The sequence below is a fragment of the Medicago sativa genome, chromosome 6 (genome assembly GCF_051527215.1).
Source record: "Medicago sativa cultivar Bolivia chromosome 6, Bolivia_mono, whole genome shotgun sequence".
NCBI classification, from domain to species: Eukaryota; Viridiplantae; Streptophyta; class Magnoliopsida; order Fabales; family Fabaceae; genus Medicago; species Medicago sativa.
In genome coordinates, this window is record NC_140754.1 from 12708227 (window position 1) to 12730193 (window position 21967).

A 21967-nucleotide genomic window follows, 5' to 3' on the forward strand; every position below is an offset into this window, starting at 1 on the left:
GGTTGTTTCAGAGGCTTTTTCTGAGGTGGGTTTGACATTTTCTGGTATGATCATGTTGAGAGGTTGGGGGTGATGGCGAAGTATACTATCAATGACTTGGTCTCTCCTTACAGCTATTTCAGCTAACTTTTCATTGATAATATGACCCACTGGCTCATAAGTGCTTGACTGAGAGGGCTTTTTGTTGGTCTTGGTTGGTGTTGGATGGCTTTTACTGGTTTTCGTAAAAGGAGTCCTATGGGTATATCATCATCAGAATCTGATGATGATGAGGATGCGGAATCTGATGATATATTGACTACCTCTTCTGGTTCAGGATCAGAATCCTTCTGACCTGCAGACTCTTGTAGCTCAGATGCAATTTCCAAGACTTTTTCAGCTTCTGCCTTCTTCCCTTGTAAATCCTTCAAAGCCAAAACAGAAGCAGCTTCAGCTTTCTTGGTAACATGAGGAAAATCCTTGGTCCTCCTCACAGCTGGTTTCCTCTTCCTTTTTGGTATAGCAGGCTGTTCAGGAGCAATACCAATACTCAGGATCACACTTGAATTGATGTCTTCAACTACTTCTTCAATTGATGGCATTCCAGAACCACCAATCTTAAGCTTGTCAGAAGCAGGTTTTGCTTTCTTTGCAGATTTTTCAACCTCCAAATACTCTTCTTCAGACATCTTCCTCTTTGACTTTCTGCCTCTGGCCCGTGGCAGAACACCACCATACATCTCCTCAGGTACATCTTCCAACCTGATAACCTTGTTGGTTGTCTCATAGTGATCCTTGATGTACAACATCTGCACATCAAGAGGATCCTTCTTGCAGATTGGTGGAAAATCCTTCATGAGATCAGACAAGACATTGGATTCACTCAAATCAGTTTGAAGCTTGGTGACATTGCTGATCAGCTTCATATGCTTGAGTGTGTAAGCATTGATGAAATTCCCGGTCTTAGTGTCAAGCAGCTGATATGTGAAGGCTTCAACACTGCTTAGTTTATCCAAGACACCTCCTTGATAGAAGATTTCTCAAAAGAGCCTTCCATAAGGTACCCAGAGTCTATTCTGCAACTGACTCTTTTTCAGGCACTCTATCAAATACTTGAACATGTATTTTGGCACATTCACCTTTTCCTTTTTGATGAAGTGCTGGAGAAAGACTTTTTGTGCCAGATTGGGTTTATCATTCCCACCACATGGAAGCAAGTTTTCATTCTGAATCTTCAGAAGCAGCTTCTTATCCATGCTTAGCTCAGAATACTTTCCTGCCTGCGTGGAGTTGTACAGAGCCAAGTTCACTTTCTCTTTCCATATGCGTTCTTCAGCAGTGCTTGAAAGATCAATTCCAGAGTATTTCCCAGAAGCTTCTCTACGGAGTACATCTTCTATCTGCCATTCTGCAATGCTCACTGGAATACCACAAATACTTGACCTGATTTCAACATCTTGAAGTGTCTAACCAATGCTTCGTATGTCGGTCCATTCAACATCTTGAAGTATTGCGTAAGTTCTTGCACTTCATAGTAGCTTCTGATCCAACACTCATGGAAAGCGAGTGATTCAAAATCCATCGGATTTTCTATTTGAACCTGTAGTTCCCACTCTTCCAGTTTCATACTTCTTCCTCTGTAGTCATATTCAGGAACCTTTCGTGTTGTAGATTCTGAAACTCTTGAACTTGATGATGCCATTGATGATTGAAGAAGATTTGAAGAAGATGATGATTTTAGGGTTCGTAAAGCAAAGGTAGATTAGGCGACCAACCAATCGTCAAAATTGGTCAGGACTACTCAACTCTGGCCCATTTGCGAGAGCCAAGTGGTGATTTTGTTCCATGGGAGTGCTTGCTGGTTTTGATCCTAAGAGCCCTGTCTCCTTTATGATGTCCAACGCATACTTCCGCTGGCAGAGAAAAATCCCGTTATTAGAGCGAGCCACTTCAACTCCTAGAAAATATTTGAGTTTTCCAAGATCTTTCATGTGAAAACAGGTGTGTAAATAATTCTTAAAATTATTAATGGTTTCATGATCATTCCCACCAATAACAAGGTCGTCTACATATACCAAGACCACAACTTGTACCTTCTGTTTTCGTAAAACAAATAGAGAGTAGTCTGATCATGATTGAGTGAACCCAAACTGTTTTAGTGCAGCAGAGAGCTTTGCAAACCAGCACCTAGGAGCTTGCTTGCGCCCATAGAGAGACTTCATGAGCTTGCACACCATTTTAGGATTGGGAACGCTGAAACCGGGTGGTAGTTTCATAAACACTTCCTCTTCTAACTCACCATGTAGGAATGCATTATGAACATCCATCTGATGCAATTCCCAATCCTTTGCAGCAGCTACTGCCAACACAGTACGAATAGTTACCATTTTTACAACTGGAGCAAACGTCTTTGTGTAGTCAATCCCTTCCACCTGACGATTTCCAAGAATAACCAGCCGTGCCTTAAATCTTTCTATGCTCCCATCAGATTTATGCTTGAGTTTGTAGATCCACTTACATCCCAACGCTTTCTTCCCAGGAGGCAAATCTGTTACCATCCAAGTATCATTATTTTGAAGTGCATGTATCTCATCTTTCATAGCTTTTCTCCACCTGTGATCTTTTACTGCTTCAGCATAGGTGAACTGCTCTCTTTCCTGTGATATAGAGGCAAGAAAAACACTGGAGAAAATTTATCATAATTCATATAATGAGTTATGGAGTAAGGATCATCTGAGCATACTGTTGAAGAGGGTGAAAGCTTGGATGGGTTTATTCTTCGAGCAGTGTTAGTCACAAAGTCTCGCAGACGCACAGAGGGTTGTTTCACTCGCTGTCCTTTCCCTAACAAAGGCTCATCCAGGGTAATTGATGAACTTAATGACTCACTTGCCATGTCATCAACCCTCGATACAATGTTCTGTTCATCATTCGACGAAACTAATGGACTTAGTGATTCGTCTGTCGTTTCAGCAACCATTGGAGCGGTGTTGTGTTCTTCATTTGTTACTACCTTCATTTCATTTGTTGTGTTCTCATTTGTGGTGTGATCATGCACATAATCTTCCTCAATTTCGTCAAAACACTCATTGCTTTGATCAGCTTGATACGTGTGTACTTCATCACTTGCCGCAAAAGGATACACACACTCAACAAACTCAACATCGCGAGACACAAAACTCTCTCGAGTCTCTAAGTCAAACAACTTCCATCCCTTATTACCATAAGGATATCCGATGAAGGCACATCTTTTGCTTCGACTAGCAAACTTATCTCCTTTTCTTCCTTGATTATGAGCATAACACAGTGACCCAAACACTCTCAAGTGTTCATATTCGGGTGGTTTCCCATGTAACATCTCATAGGGAGACTTTCCATTTAACACTTGAGAAGGTGTTCGATTGATAAGATACCCTGCAGTCAGAACACACTCTCCCCAAAAATCAATAGGGAGATTTCCTTGGAATCTCAACGCTCGCGCTATATTGAGTATATGTCTATGCTTTCTTTCTACTATTCCGTTTTGTTGGGGGGTAGCAGTACAAGAAGTTTGAAAAACAATTCCATGTTCAATAAAATACTTTTTCATGCACGTGAACTCATTCCTGTTATCACTTCTAAATATTTTTATTTTCTTGTGAAATTGTCTTTCAATTAAAGAAAAATAATCTTTAAGAGTTTGTGACACTTCTCTTTTATCCATCAACAAATATATCCACACAGCACGAGAGTAGTCATCAACAATTGTTAAAAAATAGTAAGCACCACATGGTGAAGGAGTTCTATATGGTCCCCACAAATCAGAATGAACCATTTCAAAAATACTACTAGCATTGTGTTCACTCAAAGGAAATTTTTCCCTAGTTTGTTTTGCTCTAAAACAAATTTCACATGCTTTATTAAATTCACTACCATTTTCATGTTTATTAGCTCCAGGAATCAGCTGCACGACCTTCATGGAGGGGTGCCCCATTCTTTTGTGCCACAACTCCATTGAATTCATTCCATCAGTTTTGCAAACCCTCTCTCTTCGGATCCCTTGGAAGTAATAAAGCCCATCTTTGCGTTTACCCGCTCCAATCAGCATCCTCGAAGTGCGGTCCTGCATTACACGCAACTTATTAGTGAACTGAACAATGCAATTCAATTCGTCTGACAATTGAGAAACAGATATCAAACTGCAAGTCAATCTAAGAACATAAAGAACATTGGTGATTCTCAAGCCTCCATCTAGCACAACACTCCCTTCTTTAGTTGACAATGTGTGTTGTCCATTTGGAAGCCCCACCGGAAAACTTTCAATGCTATGCACATCACACATAACATTTAGGTCCCCCGTCATATGGTTTGAGGCTCCGGTGTCAACAATCCACTCACCTGTCATTTTCTCGTTTGAAGTATTAGTTTGATTTTTCAGCAAATTTCATAGCGTAAGCCACTGCTCATTTGTTAGGCCACTCAACCCAGAGTTATCATCTTCAGGAATGGTCGATCCAGATCCCATACCGCCACTTTGGACCACATTTGCACGTGTTGTTCCTCCTCGACCTCGACCATTTCCACGACCTTGCGGTTGTTTTCCTCGTCCTCCATTTTTACCATCAGTTTTGGGTCTGTCTCCCCACCATTCAGGATATCCCACTAGTAGAAAACAATCTCCAGCTTCATGACCTGTTCGATTGCAATGCGTACAGGTCGTCACAGACTTATTTATGGGATCTCCTCTGCCTATGACTCCTCTTCCAGCAGTTTGAACAGACAACCCCATCACTTCACCTCTTTCTTCTCTTCCTCTGGTGATTGTTCTCACCCTTTCTTCCTGAATCAAAGTCGAATAAACACGATTCAGTGAGGGCAACAGATCTGTTGCTAAGAGATTCGAACGCACGACACCATAAGTTACATCATCCAATCCCAAGAGGAATTGATGTACCTTTTCTTCTTCTCTCCGCTTCTCCAAATTAGATGCTAGATTACATTTGCATTTGCCACAACTACAAGCAGGAATTTGCTCATAGTTTCCTAACTCATCCCATAAGATTTTCAGCTTTCCGTAATACGTCACCACCGACATTCCACCTTGTTTGCACCCGGCCAGATCTGACTTCAGTTGCTGTATTCTAGGCCCATTCACAACTAAAAATCTTTCCTTTATGTCTTCCCACATTTCTTTCGCAGTATCTGTATATGATATGGTGGAACGCAAGACAGGTTCGATCGTGTTAAGTAGCCATGAAACTATCATGGATTGCACCATCCACCAATCTTCCATGTCATCTGAGTTTTCTGCAGGTGTTGGGATGGTTCCTTCTATGAATCCCCATTTTCTCCGCGCACGTAACGAAGTTTTCATGGCACGGGCCCATTCATCGTAGTTTTCGCCTCGAAGTTGAACTTGAGTTATTATGTTTCCTGGATTGTCGTTGTTGTTCAAGTCATAAGGAGACACCTTTCTGTTTCCTTGACTTGAACAGGCTTTCAATTCCTTCTTTGTCTTCTTTTCTGAGTCATTCTCAGAATCAGACATTTTTCTTTCAACCTCTGGTACCATAAAGAGTGGTGTATTGGAAAGAACACACTCGTCTGATCTATTCATTTGCAGAACAAGCAATATATACAAATTGTTTTCCTCAATTTGAGCTAACAAATCTCTATAATTAATCCTATATCAAATCTGCCAGCTATGCTAATTAATTCTATACAATTAGCCTATAAAAAAACATTAATGCAGTCAAAGATTGCAGCCTGTGTAATCAGAATGCTCTTACAACAAAATCAGACCAAATATTCTCATTAGTTAGTTTTAAAAGTAATACTTTGGAAGTAGTGTGCAGAGTATTAATTGGAGGGTACAATTGAAAAGAAAAAGTTATTATTGCATTGGAAACTGAAAGCGACATTCATTTTGAAACAAATTTTTTTGGCTAAAGCGACACTCATTTTGAAACGGAGGGAGTATATGTAATTGACTAATTGTCACTTTCAATATTATCAATGTTATTATAATTATATTTATGTTGTTGCTCGTTATCTGTATTGTTGATTTTCATGTGAAGACAATTTCTTTGTTGTGCCTTATTGTTGTTCTATGTATGTTCGATCTAGGATTTGTTCCTATTTTTTTCTTTTGAATTTCAGTTCATAGTTTGTATTATGAGTTTTAATTTGTCGTTTAAATTTATTTTTTTATTAAAGTATCTCGGCCGTATTGTATCTTGAATTTAAAAAAAAAAAATATGTATCGGTGTCGTATCATATCTGCACCGTATCAATTGTATCCACTTTGCATTAAAACTGAACCTCCAAGGCATATACTTTAAAAAGACCATTCTAGAGTGTCGTACGCCTTTTCAAAGTCAACATTTAAAACCAAACATTACCTCCCCAATTTCCAAGCCAATTCTAGCACTTCATTCACCACCATTGATCCATCAATTCAATCTGGCCTTTTAGAAAATTTGATTGAGACGATGAGATAAAAGTATATTCATTAACTTTAGATAACCTTGTGGCCAACACCTTTGATACTAATTTATACACGCAACCCAGAACAAAAATTGATCGATAATCGGGAATAGCAAAGGGAGAAATAACCCTGGGAATCAACGCGACAAAGAAAGACAATTAAAAGAAAATTCAGAACGGCACTTTCTTCACAATGATCGACATTTTGGAAGGAAATTCTTGTGGGGAAGTATTGGGATAGTATGGATTGAGGAGGTGTCGATTGACCTTATTTCCTTCGATGTGGTGAAAATATATAATTTCTTTCGAGGAATCGGTGGGGACCGAGTGTTGTAAAAAGAAATTTTACATTAGGATTGAAAATGTCGGGTCGACTAGATATTAGAGGAATATTCTGTTGTGTGAATAACTTCCACAGTTGTTCTCTATTGTAGAGCAAAGAGATTCAAAGGTTAGGGATTTAAGGGAATCACTGAAATTCTTTCTATGATCCCAAGACTAAAGGGAGTTGTCTCCCCCTATAGTAAACAAAACTAAATATAATAAAGCGCGATAAAGAAATAATAAAGAATAGAAAAATTTAACTGTATTAAAAAGGGCGTACAAATGCAAGAAGCAAACGAGAGAATATGAAGATTCTCAGGTTACAATGTGTAAAATTCATACAAATTAGTGTAGAAAATTGGTGGTTATATTTGTTCCTTAAGTAGCCATTAAGACTTCATTGGCTGATAAATGCACAGAAACAACTAAAATTCCAAGAGTATATAACTGCCAAAAACTCTGCAGACAAGGGTTGTAGCTATCCTAGACTTAGAAACAACGCCCCTTTTGAACTCTTCATGAAGATTTGTTGCATTTTTTACTTTCTTTGCATTGTCTTTGGAAACGGGCACAACGTAGGTTCTTTACATTTTTTACTTTCTCTGCATTGACTTCATTAATTGCAACGTTTGCGTCGTTTTGCTCCTTTGCTTCTCTGTTAAAATACTACTAGAAAGTAGAAACACACTAAAAATACCAATATTTTAAATAAAATAAAGCCATAAAAATAGGTATAAAATCATGTTATCAAAATTCAAAATTATACCAAGGTTTCCAAGGACATAATATTTGAAGAGCTTTTCTTATGAAGTAGCATGAGGAATGTTCTAGAGTCTAACACCTGAGACACTTCCTTGATATTTAAAATGCATATTTAAGCATCACATTCTCTTGGAGACTCTCTCAAAGTTGAAATTTTCTTTCTCGATGTTAAAATCAAATGATCTTTTCATCCATCATCTCTATCTATAGATGACCGAAGTTTATTGCTTCATAACCAAGTTTTCTTTGTAACCAAGTTTACTTGGTGGCTAAGTTATCTTTCGTGGTGACCAAGTTTACTAGCAAATTTGATCATCAAGAACGGTAACTTAACCACCAAGTAAACTTGGTCGCCAAAAAAACTTCGTCAAAAAGTTAAAAAAAAAAACATAATGTGTTATTAGTATTTTTGTTTTATACTTCGATATTTATCACTTGTCACTGTTTGATTACGAGAAAACGACAAATTTTACAAAATTAAAAAAGAATTTGTCATTAAAGTTGCTCAATGGTAGAGAAAAAGAAATTATCAAAATTAAAAATGTGTAAGAATAAACATAGAAGTTATGGATCATCAATCCTGTTTGGGTTAGTTTGTCCTTTATAAATTAGTTAAAGTTAGTTACTCAATAAGTTCGTACATTTGAACTCTTTATTTTTTTTCATAGACCAATACAATTGAGTTTTATAAATAGGACTACTGTGTGAAATTAGATTTCCTGTGGTTAATGTTTTTCCACATCTAAGCAGTCAGAACGTCCGTCGTCCAATCTTGATCAAACGGTTTACAATATACATATTTTCATTTTTACGATAAGTAAATCCAAGTCCTATTGTCGCAATGGTATTGTGTACATATTTCATCTATCTCTTATCAATCCAAATAGCCCCTTAAGTCAGCTCAGATGTATACCCAGTGGGACATTGCAATTGGAAAATTTATATGCTCTCTTTCGAGTATGATCTATGACTCTATCATTCTACAATTTTCAATGATATAATCAAAAAATTAATCAACATTAGAAGGAAAATAGTAAACATGGTAACGTACCTTAGGTGGTTGTTGATGCTGAACACAAGACATGCAAAAGCTGTTGAAGCCACATGAGTTCTCTTTTTCTCTAATTATCTTCCTATCTTATTTACTGAGGTATGTATGAGTGTGTATTATGGAGAGACAAATTTATATGGGGAACAACACAAGGGGGTCCAACCAACGGATATATGACCGTTATGCCCCACTTTGAGAACTTGGCCACAATTTAAATTTATATGAATTATTACAAAAAGCCTAAAAGTTGCACTTTTCTTTATTCCTTTTGCAACTTTTATGTTCTTTTTCAAAATAAAGGAGTAGCTAATAATGATATTATCTTTGTTAATTCATGAGGGACCTAATTGACTTGCTTCCGACTAAACTCGATACGAGAGTTTTGAAAATAAACATTAAACAATTGTTTACAAGCATTCATAATTAGTCTTGCATCATACATAAGTTTTACCCTTTGATCAACAAGTTTTATCATATTCAATTTAATTTAATGGTGAGGCTTATTGATTTTTGTTTTTGTTTGTTAGGAGTGGTGAAACTTATTGATCTAATGCTAAAAACAACATTGTCCATGAGTGCGCAAGATTTATCTTATTTGTGCACCTAAATTGTATTCTAGATTCTTTCTCAAGTGAAACTACGTAAGTTTGTTCTGGTAAAAAAATTAGTTCTAAAAGGTTGATGTCAATAAAAGAGTTTAAATTTTCTTTCAAAACAAAATAAGAGAGTTTATATTTAAACAGTTTAATTTTTTTCTATCTATGTGTTTAAATTACTTATTCTTCAAAATTAAATGATAACCATTTTATTTTTTATTTTTGCAGCTTTCTGAGAGAATAATTAAAAAATAAATCCCTTCAAAAAGTTAAAACAAAATTCTTTCAGATTGAATCATAAGAATATGCCTAAGGTATAATGAAGCATACAATACTTAATCAAATAGTTTCTTAAAAAAAATAGTTTCTTAAAAAAAAATAATCAAATAGTTAATAACAATTAAATCATTATTCCTCTTCAAAAAACAATTAAATCATTATTCAACTTGAAATCTACTTTGCATTGAAGGTGATTGTTTTCTCGTAAGAAGCTTAGATGATTGTTTATGAGCATCTCTTCCCAAGACGTTGTTTGATGATGTTACAAGAGTTTCTACTTGTCATCTTCTTTCCTTCTAGTTTTCTTTTGGGATATAAAATACAACACCACATTTACCTACGGATTTTGGATTTATAGTGATAGTTTTTTACTGTCACTATAAGTGAAATTTGTTGCAATGCACAACTTTCATAAATTTGTACTCAATGGATGTTGAATACACCTTTTAGTCACTTAACTGTTGTTTTATATCGTGTTGGTCCCATAAGTAATAAAAAGTCTATTTCAGTCCTTTAATTTCATATCCGTTAAACCACATGGTAAAGGGAGAGTTGTGGAATATTAACCCAGAAAATGTTTAACGAAGATGAAATTAAAAGACTGAAACATAAATTTTATTACTTATAATATCATAGCAAAACAAAACAAAAATAGTTAAGGACCAAAAGAGCAATTTAACCATTTTCACCCCACTCATATCGTGTCAATAAACACTATCAACAACCTAATTACAACCAACACATTTTAAACACCATCACCCCTCCGAGTTGTTTTTCCTTCTATCCTAATTAAATAAGTGATTTCACATATTTTCTGTTTTCTTTCGTTTGTTTTTGTGATTTCGTCGTCTCTGAACGACTCTGTTTGTTTTGATTTCCCGTCTTTGTGCGGTGTGTTTTTGATTTCCCGTCTTAGTGCGGTGTTTATTTGATTCAGGTTGAAAGATTAACTTTGAGCAAGTGCAGATCCAATCAATGACAATGACTTTGGCGTCGTCAACGTTGCAGATCCAGAGACATGAGTATTCAAGAGACTTAAATATAGTCATATTAGTCATATTCGTAGGCATAGATAGTTTGCCCTTTTATGCTATTAACACGGATGATGTGAGTTTGTTCATAGATTCATCCTTTTTGTTTTTAGCGAATTTGTATTGTATCGATGTACTCTATCAATTTGAATGAATGAATATCGTTTACTTTTGTCAAAAAAAAAAAAAAAAAAGTCTTTATTGATACGATGAAAGAAATACCTTGATACTACATCCTACATTGGGTTCATATATCTGATTACATCGGGGTTGTAGATTTGTGGCCTCTTCAAGACTTTGCCAATTAGTTTGGTGTAGATGAGTAGTATACTTGACATTAAAATTACGCATGTTTGTGTGATCCATTCCACTCACTGACTATTATGTGGTCAATATTCCACATAGTAATATATAGCCAGATGTCTTTAGGTCATCTCAAAGTATCCTTCTTATTAGATTTTTGACCCGTGCTCCGCACAGGTTTATTGTAAAATGTAATATATAATTGGTAACGGTGAAAAAAATAACACGTGATAATCTATAGTAGACAAAATAAAACACTTCATAAAATGTATGAAATCTGAAAATAGTATAAAAGAAAATTCGGTAATCCTATCAATAATTCGGTAAACGAAATATGAAATTTTTAGTACATTGGCATGTAGTTTCATCACACATTGTGAAATACTTCCCCATATACGACATTAGACGTTACATTGGTATCTTCCCCATATTGTCAAAAAAAATGCAAGAGGATAGGAGTGAAATTGGTGCGATGCATTTTTTAGATGAAATTTGTTAGGTTAAATTACTGCTAACCTAATACAGCAAATGGGCGGGAAAATATTAGGTTAAATTGCTACAGACCTAACAAAATTAATAAATAAAGATAATTTCTCTCGTTTCAATCATAGTTCAACAACGTGCAATTTTTTATTTTATTTTTTTGGCTTTCGCACCGGTTTCCGACCCACCAAAGGTGGGAGACTGATCCGGCGCATGCGTAGAGGCATGCGCACTGGCCAACCGTTGTTCCCCTAGGAATCGAACCCGGTATTTCCCGGGTACGTCCTTAGAAGGAGCCCAAACGACTTGGTTTGCAATTATTTATTACAAGTATTTACACTATTCAATGAACTTTTAAATAAAACCATGTGGTGTTGCTGAAAAGGACAACTGGACAAGAAAAAAAACTTTACATTGTCGTCTACAAGAGAATTTTGCTAAAGGCGGCGAGCAACATGAGTCACCTAATATGTGTTATTGCTCGGCAGTCGGTCGCCATGTACAAGAGAATTGAAGATTCAAAACCAAAACTAGGGAGCGGGGTGATCCTTTGCACATTGTCATCGGTGTGGGCTATGAGTCTGTCGATGGTGCAGAATATTGGCTGGTGACAAATTCATACGATATGCCATAATGAATTCTTGTTAATATGTATTTATCAAGGAACAATGGAAGATCAATTGGGAGATGTGGTCTTCTTGCGAACTTCATATCCCATTTTAGAGGTCTTCAATCACTTATTGATTGAAGTAATAAGTGAGTGAAATACCTTCAATATGGAAAATGAATAATTCACATCACATCTCATAACCACCGCTTTCATGTACACAAGGTGATCTTACTTCTTTTCTCTGTGTTTGGTATGAAGGTAGTCTTTTAACTTTCAATTTCAAAGCCGCTTTTGAAGGAAAACTGGGTGTGTTTGGATGGAGGGTTTAGGAGGGGAAGGGAGGGAAGGGTTTACTTTTCGTTTTTAAATTACGGACTATATAACAAGTTTTTCGAAAATAAATTAAGTGTGATTAAAGTATTATATGATCGTTTATCATGTTAATATGTTAACTTTTTATAAAACATTTCATAGTGTCTGTAATTTAAAAACGAAAAGTAAACTCTCTCCTCCCTTCCCCTCCTAAACCCTCAATCCAAACACCCCCTAAATATTCCACATGAGTTTTGGAAGAAAAAAAACCTTAGCATTTAGGAAATGATCGAATGTGATTCAAAGAGTTTAGAGTGCCAACAAGTTAATATAGAACGCGGTTTTGAGATCACGAAATATGAAATTTCTTTGGAAAAATAATATCAATATGTTTTTTAAAAACTAAATCAAGTCGCGTTTCTTAAAAGGATAACAAGGAAAAAAATTGCCAACTACAAAATAATTTTGCTATTTGTGCCTAATGCGTGTAGCTGTTGGTCATCTGGTCACCATAACCAAGGAGTTGGAAAAGTACTCCTCGATTACAGATCTAAGAATGAAATATTCAAAATAGAAACCGAGAAGCAAGCTGATCTTTTGCATGTTTTTTGTTATTGAAGATTGTGGGGCCATTCATGGTGAAGAATATTGGAGGACCGCACCAAACCTTGGTATACCATAAAGGATAATTTGTTTTTATGTATTTACAGAGGAATAATGAAAGATCATTTAGGAGATGTGATCTACTTGCAAATCATCATTATCCTATCTTAGAGGTCCTAAGTCACTTACTTAATACTTCAATCAGTTTTTTGTTTTGTGCTTTTCTTTGTCATGCAATCGTTGTTAAGCGATTATCACAAAAACTATAAAAACTACATATGAAAAGTACGAGACAAAAAATTGAATGAAGAAATAAGTAAGTGATTGAAATACCTTCAATATAGAAAATGAACATCACATCACCTCCCCCAAATGATCTTTCACTGTTCAATTGAAAATACATATAACCGAAATCCCCTTGTAGTATACCCTGGCAATTCGCAGCCATCCAACATTCTTCACTCGTATCCTCCACACAAATGAAAACAATATGCAAAGAACCGTCTCCTCCGTATAAGTTTTGAATATTTCACTCATGGCCTTGTAATTGAGGAATTATTTTCTATCTTGTATCGATATAACGACCACTTGATGATATACCGCACACATTAGTCAGCTATTTTGCAGTTGACAATGTTATTTTTTCTTAGTATCCTTTTCAACAACTCGGTACCTGATTTAGAATGTTGGAAAATATCCACATGAGTTTTGGAAAAACGTAACATTTAGGATTTTGATTGATCGTGTAATTGGAAGAATTCACGTTGTCAACAGTTGGTAATAATTGGTTTTGAATATACAATGAAAAATAGAATTTCTTTAGATAAACAATATCCATACGTTTTTAAAAACATAAGCATGTCGTATTCCTGAAAATGAAAAGAAGAAAGAAAGAAAAAAACACATTTTAGCGAAATTCTCTTGTAGTCAACAATGTAAAAAAATTTCTTCTTTTCCTTTGTAGCAATGTGGCATGAATGGGTTTTAAAAATGTTGTCCAACCTACTAAATAAATACTCCAAATTATAGGTTGTTTTAGACAAACTTGATTTAAAAAAAAAAAAAAAAGATAAAGAAAGAAATCATTATATGAAGTTAAAAATGACTGTAATTTTACCAAAAATAAAATAAAATAAAGCTAACATTGTTATTAAAGATGGTAATCAAACATTTTACTTTATCAATTTAGTTTTTTTTTTTTTTTTTACTGAGCCAATTGAAATGTTATGTTACACAGTATGTATTAAAATTATATCTTAAATAAGTAGTAACACAGAAAACGTAATAAACATAAAAGAGTAAAAACAAGTTTTGGCACAATAGACATCATGCATGAACAAAATATTGGCACAGTAATCATCATCTATGAATAAAAACTAGAAATCAATTGGTCAATAACATATTATTGAAGTCCCCAATGTTAGAGGAAAAGAAACAATCCAAATGAGAAGAAAAAACGTGTAAGAAAAAGCATACAGTAAAATATAAACCATGATCTGAACATGGTAACATACTTTAAGGTTGCTCATGCTAGATAGCACTTGAAGCCATATGAGTTCTCTCTCTGGTTTTCTTCCTTTGTTAAATACATATTATAGATAGACATGGTAACATACCTTAAAGGTGTTCATGCTGCACCTAAGTTTATGTGATTTCAAATCCTATTTATTGACAAAATCTTCCAATCCTTTTGCATTGGATGCCTATGTTGTGTTGCATCTACTCTCATATGATGCAAAAGAAGCCAAAAACCGTTGAGAAGTACTGCACGTTTTACCAAGATTGTTGAACCAAAATTGAAAGTGAACTTTGGTTTCAACTAAAACTTAATTACAAGATTTTGTTTTACTTTTTGTACTTTTAGATTTTAATTTATTGAAATTAGTTTTTTTTAATTTTATAATATTAAAGATAGACTAATGAGGAAAAAGAACAAGCAAGATGAAGATCAATTTTATATTTTTTTTAAATTTCTTTTTTGGTAAGACACAACATGAAGAAAAAAAGAAGTGAGGGTTCATTTAATTTTATTTTTGAATTAGTTATACGATATTTGGGGTCCGATAGACACATGTATTGTTTAATTCCATTCATGATTTCTCTCAATCTTGAAAGAGTTTTGTAATATGATAGTCTTTTTTTTTTTTTTTTTTTGAGGGAAGTTTTGTAATATGATAGTCATTAGTCACTGAGATTATATTTTTAATAAATGTTAATGTATGGTTGCAATGTGACTTAAAACTAGACGTACAAGATGTAACTTTTGGTACTATCTACTATGAGTTAAATTTTGTCTAGCAAAGTTATTTTTGAGGGAGGTTGTGTCTGAAAAAATTGATGTCAATTAGTTCTAAAAAATTAATGTCATTGTAAAAGAATTGGTATCGAAAGACATTTTACATGAAATCCCGGGTTTGAATCCAGGTCACCAAATTTCCCGGGTTTATTTGAGTATGTATTGGCCACTAAGTCAGTAGAAAGGGAAAAAATAATTTGTTTTTTTCTAAGCTTGTGTTTAAAAGATGTATTTTTTTCAAAGCTTAAAAATAACCATTTTATTTCTTCCAGCTTTCAGAGAATTATTTAAAAAACAATTGTTTCTCAAGTATGATCAGTAAATAGGAATATACCAAAAGTATATAATTAAACATACAAAGAATAAACCTAAAGTACAATTAAGCATACAATACTTAATCAAGTAGTAAATAACAATTAAATGATTATTCAACCCAAAAATCTACTTCAACTCTCTGTAACCAATTTGTATTTGGAGGTAAAAAGCACAAAAATGTCTACTTGGTGCTGTTCCAATGAAATGGATAACAACTTTAGCCAAACTTCTACCTTAACCACCATCTTTGAACTGCAGATAGAGGTGTCTTCAAGAACGGTGCATGGCGGTGGATAAGCGGATTGACCGACCTCCCAATTTTAGCCCAAACACTCTGATGATATGCAGCAGTGACAGGAACATGATACATGAGCTTCAAAAGCTGCAGGATTAAAAGATAACACAGGTAAATACATGCCATTGGGTAATATTTTTACAAATTCATTTAGGAAATTGCGTCATGTAGAACCATTAGATCAAGAGAAAGAATATTTCTCTCAATCAAACGGCATTACAACTCGTTGCACTGTGCATCGGTTGTACAAGATCTGAATCCAGGTAATGTTACAAAATGGATTCTATGCAATACTTCCTAGTATGAATTGGAGAAGAATTCTATTTTTTTCAATCCTTTTTACTTGGGAGGTGAATTCTCTATGCACAAACAAGTCTTTAAAAATACTTTATATCAAGGTATATTTATACTTTACATCAAGGACCTTCATTCAAAAATACTTCATGGCAAGGATAATGCCTCATTGATATGAAAAACAATTCGTGACTTTTACATGAAGGTATAGCTGTGGAAAAAAAGAAAAAATCACCTGTTAAGGTGATTTTTCACTTGATTTTTGTTCTTTCTCTTTTTATACATTCATAACTGAATTTAACACTTACTAAATAACGCTTATTCAGTAACACTTATCGTTGAAAGCTGATGTAAACATTGGTTTGGGATGAATTGAAGTTGGTATAAGCTCTTCCAACTTAACAATCAGAATAAAAGCAAACATGGTATCTCTGAACTGAACAAGCTATTTTTATAAGCTACCTAACAGAGTTTTTATGGCGAAAGATGAAAACAACTACGGCCATACCATAAGCTATTTTCTGTTAGCCGTACGGAATATTTATATAAATCCATATATATAAGATACGCGCAAAGTTCTTCCAAACACTCTTTAAAAAACACGAGTCTTTTAGTAACTTATGGAATCAAACATATTACAAATATTGTTTGCCTTAGATAAATGAACACATTAACTGCATGTTTGGATTCGCGGTGAGATTAAAAGAATCACGGTGAGCCACCATGATTTTGGCTTCGACAAAATTACAGTGCCACCGTGATTTTGTCAAACTCACCGCTAATCCCAACATATTAATATGGGTTTTACACAGCCAATTAACATTACTCGAACCAAATAAAAACACTTGGCACATATATATACAGATAGAATTGAAACAAACCTGCCAGTACATGAATGTTTGTATTATGTTGCGTTGCCACCTGCATGTGTTGTTCAAAAATAAGGGTTACACAAGTCCAACAACAACTTCAATAGAAAAGGGAGGAAATGAAAAGATTGAGAAACTAACGAGAACAGCGAGAGGACGAGCAGAAATCCAAGTCCAATCTCAGCATGTGATGTCAGTATATTGAGAGTAGTATTGTTTGACTCTACCCAAACACAGGGCTCTTCCAAGTACTTCCTATAGAAGCAAAAAACCAAAACTATTACGTTGGATATCGATTAATACCAAAAAACAGTGTCCCCTAATAAAAATTGCATGCAATCCATTATTTAGAGCAGTTACTCACCTGTACAGAGTAGAGCGACTGAAGTTACGTCTAAGGAACTTGGCAACATGTTCAAATGACCAACATAAGATAGGGATCAAAGCAACTGCAAAATGATCAAAACATGTTATAGAAGGCATGATGGGGACGTGAGAAAAAAGAGTGATAATATCACATCCCTTCATGAAAAACAAGCAAGATTGCAAGAATATAGTGGGATTATACCAATGAATACTCACATTTGAGGCAAAGATGTGATGTAACAAATGTTAGGCAGTACACAGAGTATATAAAATCCTTTGAAGCAATTATTGACTGAAAGTAAACTTGCACGGCCTGCATATTCCACGCTCTTGGTTTCTGCAACCGCACAAGACAACATAACAATGCATTAAAGATTGAAGATTGTAACATTAAGAAGATAATGTTAACTGTCAAATTAAAAACAGAAGCTTACCCCATATTGTGAGTACAATGAGTACAGTGAAGAACATAAAGTACCCATAAAAGAAAGACGATAAGCCCTGTGAGAAAGATGCTTAGGTATTATTGGAACAGCTGCAAGGAATGCCACAACAAGCACCTGCAGAAAATATTTAATTAAAAGCATCAGCAATAGAAGTGACTCAGAATATAAACAGAAAGTGCACTTATCATATATTTTTCAAATTCACAATTTCAATGCATTCTTCCCTAATTCTAATTTCCATCTCTCTTTCCTCCCAAAACAAGTGCTCAACATGAAAATTAGTAGTGATCGAAACAAATTAGATCTGTAGTTGCATACTAGCATAGGACTGACGAAAACATATTCCCTGTTGTAACTGTGTCATGCAGTTACATACGACATGGTTACATATCTTGACCATTTGGTATAAATCAATGGTCAAGATTGTACAAAAATGATTTATTGGTTGAGTAATCTAAACTATCCGATTTTAAACTAATGCTCGAGATTGATTACTGCATGAAAATGTGTAGGACTTTAACAGCAGGGAATTCGGGTCCTATAACTGACATGTACAATCCATAAGAGTAAAGCTCTTTTAGAATACAAATATAAATACAATGTCAAATGATCAGAAATAAAAGTAGGAGAACTGAAGAAAAAACCAGTCAACCAGAGTGATCAAAATTCAAAACTGTCAAAAAGCAAAAAGAGCATATCTTAATCAGAATATGTTATGTGGGAATTTATAGAATAAACAGTGAAAAGACCTTACCCAAGCATTAACAGAGAATAGGATTGTCTGTCTATCCCAACGCAGAGGAGCTGGATTAGGACCCGCCGCAGTTGCAGATGTCCCAGAAGTTCTATTAGTTGATCCTGCAGAAAAATCCAAAACATATGTTAAGAGTCAGCACACCACGCAACAAAGAACAAAAGAATGGCTCCACTGTGAGCTCTTACTAAAAAAAATTATGAAACTAGCATAAATAAAATATTCACCAGAGCTTCTTGCACGAGCTTGATCATTTGAACGGGGTGGTGGTGACGATGATGATGAGGTAGCTGGCGGCCGTGGTGGCTGAGATGAACTGCTAAGAGACATTGGCTCTACCACAAGATCATTATCCTGTTCAGTATCCAGCATCAAAATACAAAGTTAGTGAAACTACGACAAATTCTTTGATAAAAAAATATACACTATGCAGCATCAAAATACAAAGTCTAGTATACAACAACAGAAAAATACTATATACAAATAATAGCATAATGTTCTATTCTGAAGTGACAATCTCTATACATACAATCCTCTGAAATAGTTCACAAATAAAAGTAAAATAGCAGAACTTTTATAAAGAAAACAAGGTTTTCCCTGTTTTGTGAGTTGTATTAATATAAGCGTGTTTTGGTAAGCATTTCATATACGCAATTTTTATATGGAAGTTGATTGTTACAACTAAGTATGAAGTGAAGTGATTTATGTCCAGACTAGATGTTTTCGCTTTGAAAAGTGAGTTTGATGCAAAAATTGGTAAACAAAAATCAGCTCAACCCAAACCAAAAGCTACTTCCTATTACTTCTAGTCAAACCGAGTTTTGTAGTCAAAATCAATTTCACCAAATAGTAACTAAACACTTGTATTTTACTAAATATCTATCAATCTATTAAGAGGAGGTAAAACCAATTCCAATATTCACACTGAAACCAAACACACTAATAGCAGGTCTAAATTCACATCCACACTCCAAAGAGATCCAACCGCATGGCTAATATGGCTAATAGATAGATTCTCCTGCTTCATCAACTTCAACAACTAAATAGTGTTTTTATTCTCATCAATTAATTATTATTACATTTAACTATTTCATCAACCATAAAGCATGAATAATTGAACAAAAATAGCAAAAACCCAAAAAATAACACAAAAACATCTAGTACTAATGAAGTTAAATGTACTAATTAAACTCAATAGAAGATGCAGTTTATTAAACTAACATCCAATGAGCATCTTGTATCCCACCAAATCACTAAGATATTTTAAAAGTAGTTCTATAACATTCATGACAAATTAATGGTTTCTTATTGGATGATATAGTAAAACTATTTGACACGATAGTGCATGATCATTAAATTCTGATGGAGTTTAATTAGTATACTTTGATAGAGTTTAATTAGTATACTCTTGTATGTACAATTATTTTATACATGCATCCGATTTATTTCACAAATGCATCCAATGACGTGTTGTCACGTCAATTAATGAACATGACAATCATATTCATTAATTGACATGGCAACACAACTGTAATATTCATTAATTGACGTGACGTGACAACACATAGTTGGATGCATGTCTGAAAAAAATTGGATGCATGTGTAAAATAATTGTACAAACAAGAGTATACTATTTAAACTCTATCAAATTAAAATGAGTGTAAAATAGTTTTACACTGTCATCCAAAAAAAAGCATCAAAGAATGTGTTATACAAATAATTTCAAAATATCTTTGCTATTTGGTGTAATACAAGATGTTCATTGGATGTAAGTGCAAACCTATTTAACACTATCAGTGCATCTTCTATTTTCTCATATAATCTACAAAACCCTTAAAACTAAAAGTAGTATCTACGATGACCCAATTGGCTAAAATTACGAAAAATGGGAACTTTAATCGAAATTGATGAACAGAAAGAAAAGGGTCATTTTAACTGTCAGTGTAAAATGGTTTTATACGGTCATCCAAAAAAAACCATCAATGGATGTGTTAGTTACACAACTAACTTCAAAATAGATTTTCTATTTGGCATAATACAAGATGTTCATTGGATGTCAGTGTAAAACTATTTTACACTGACAGTGCAAAACCCCTCAACCTAAAAACTAATATCTACGATGACCAAATTGGCTAAAAAGAACAAAAATGGAAACTTCAATCGAAATTGATGAAAAGAAAGAAAAGGGTTATTTGAACTCTCAGTTAAAACAGTTTTACACTGTCATCCAAAAAAGACCATCAATGAATGTGTTATACAACTAATTTCAATATATATTTTCTATTAGGCGCAATACAAGATGTTCATTGGATGACAGTGTAAAACTATTTAACATTGACAGTGCAAAACCCCTAAAACTAAAAACTACTATCTACGATGACCCAATTGGCTAAAAAGAATAAAAATCAAAACTTGATTCAAAATTAATGAAAAGAAAGAAAAGGATCATTTGAAACATACAAGATAGCGTTGATAGAATTTGCGTTTGAAGTGAGAAACAACATCTTGACGAGAAGACATATGAGGAGGGATGAGAACGTTGTTCCAATAATCAGGCCATCGTGAATCGGAGTCATAGTCGTATGAATCCGCCGCTAATCGCTTCAGTTTCTGTGGATCTTCTTTCTCTGAACCCATTCTGATGATGATGCTGTTTTGTTTTTCTCACTCTCTCTTTGTTCTTTCTGTGTTTACCTAATTTTCAACACAGCACACAATACACTAAAAAGAATATTGTGAATTTTTTTTTTTATTTTTTTTTTTGTGATTTTTTACTTTTTTTTTTTTGACAAGTTGTGATTTTTTACTTAATGAGTACAAGATGCTTTTTTCCATCTTAAATATCTAACAATTAATATCTATTTTCCTAAAAAAAAAAAAAAATATCTATTTAAAAATAAATTCCTATGTAAAATCATGTCACATGCTTTTTTTTATTAGGAAAATGTTAACAAGTTCCCAAAGGGTATTGTTTAACCATCTAAAAGTAGCAACTTTTGTATTGAAAATTGTACGATTATGACTTTAATTAGCGTTTGACTTATACTTTCAAGACATAATTTTCTTTTGAGGGTTTCTTAAACAATGCTCTTAGGACACTTGTTAACAAGACCCTTTTTATTAAAGGGTCTCATAAGTATAATTAAGTAAGAAGTCTGGAGTTCAAACATTAACCCTACATATTATTCTTATCAATTGAATTATGCATGCGACATGGCACAATCATGTAGGATGTTTTAATACTTTTAGAAAAATTAAAATATTTTTAAATTTATATTTTTGAAATTTTAAATGTATATCTATATCTTATTTTAATTGTCATCGTGAGCTTTGCTCAGTTGATAGGGACAATGCATAATATATGCAACGTCCGGGTTCAAATTTCGGCCACCACCAAAAAAATATATATCTTATTTTAATTATTTTTTAAAATTTTACCTATATTTTTTTAATTCATTTTTCTTTCAATTTTTAATTCATTTATATGATTTTTATTTACAATTTTGTCAATTTTTTACTCATTTAAACTTCTTT

The 21967-nt window shown here is 34.1% G+C and overlaps 2 protein-coding genes and 1 long non-coding RNA gene across 3 annotated transcripts; all 3 read right to left on the reverse strand.

Annotated features, from left to right (window-relative positions):
* Positions 1-3722: 3722 nt before the first annotated feature.
* Positions 3723-5271, reverse strand: LOC146912921 (uncharacterized). Its single transcript, XM_085720494.1, has one exon. It carries the CDS (start codon positions 5249-5251, stop codon positions 4403-4405), a length of 849 nt encoding a protein of 282 aa, XP_085576620.1. The 5' UTR covers positions 5252-5271; the 3' UTR covers positions 3723-4402.
* Positions 5272-7005: 1734 nt separating this feature from the next.
* LOC146912922 (uncharacterized) lies at positions 7006-8668 on the reverse strand. Its single transcript, XR_015014871.1, has 2 exons — positions 8582-8668; positions 7006-7434 (listed from the first exon to the last, which is right to left on the reverse strand). It is a non-coding gene; the product is annotated as an uncharacterized LOC146912922 (long non-coding RNA).
* Positions 8669-15325: 6657 nt separating this feature from the next.
* On the reverse strand, positions 15326-21129 carry LOC146912923 (dihydroflavonol 4-reductase/flavanone protein). Its single transcript, XM_085716233.1, has 9 exons — positions 20894-21129; positions 18661-18787; positions 18434-18537; positions 17668-17793; positions 17450-17570; positions 17232-17316; positions 17009-17122; positions 16880-16919; positions 15326-15791 (listed from the first exon to the last, which is right to left on the reverse strand). The coding sequence occupies exons 1-9, from the start codon at positions 21068-21070 to the stop codon at positions 15639-15641; spliced, it is 1047 nt and encodes a 348-aa protein (XP_085572359.1). The 5' UTR covers positions 21071-21129; the 3' UTR covers positions 15326-15638.
* Positions 21130-21967: the final 838 nt, after the last annotated feature.

Coding starts and splice junctions, on each gene's coding strand:
- LOC146912923 (XM_085716233.1), bottom strand. CDS start 21,070: ATGGGTTCAGAGAAAGAAGATCCACAGAAACTGAAGCGATTAGCGGCG. Junction 18,538..18,660: donor AGCTCGTGCAAGAAGCTCTG/GTGAATATTTTA, acceptor ATTTTTCTGCAG/GATCAACTAATAGAACTTCT. Junction 17,123..17,231: donor AGTCGCTCTACTCTGTACAG/GTGAGTAACTGC, acceptor TTGCTTCTATAG/GAAGTACTTGGAAGAGCCCT.
- LOC146912921 (XM_085720494.1), bottom strand. CDS start 5,251: ATGGAAGATTGGTGGATGGTGCAATCCATGATAGTTTCATGGCTACTT.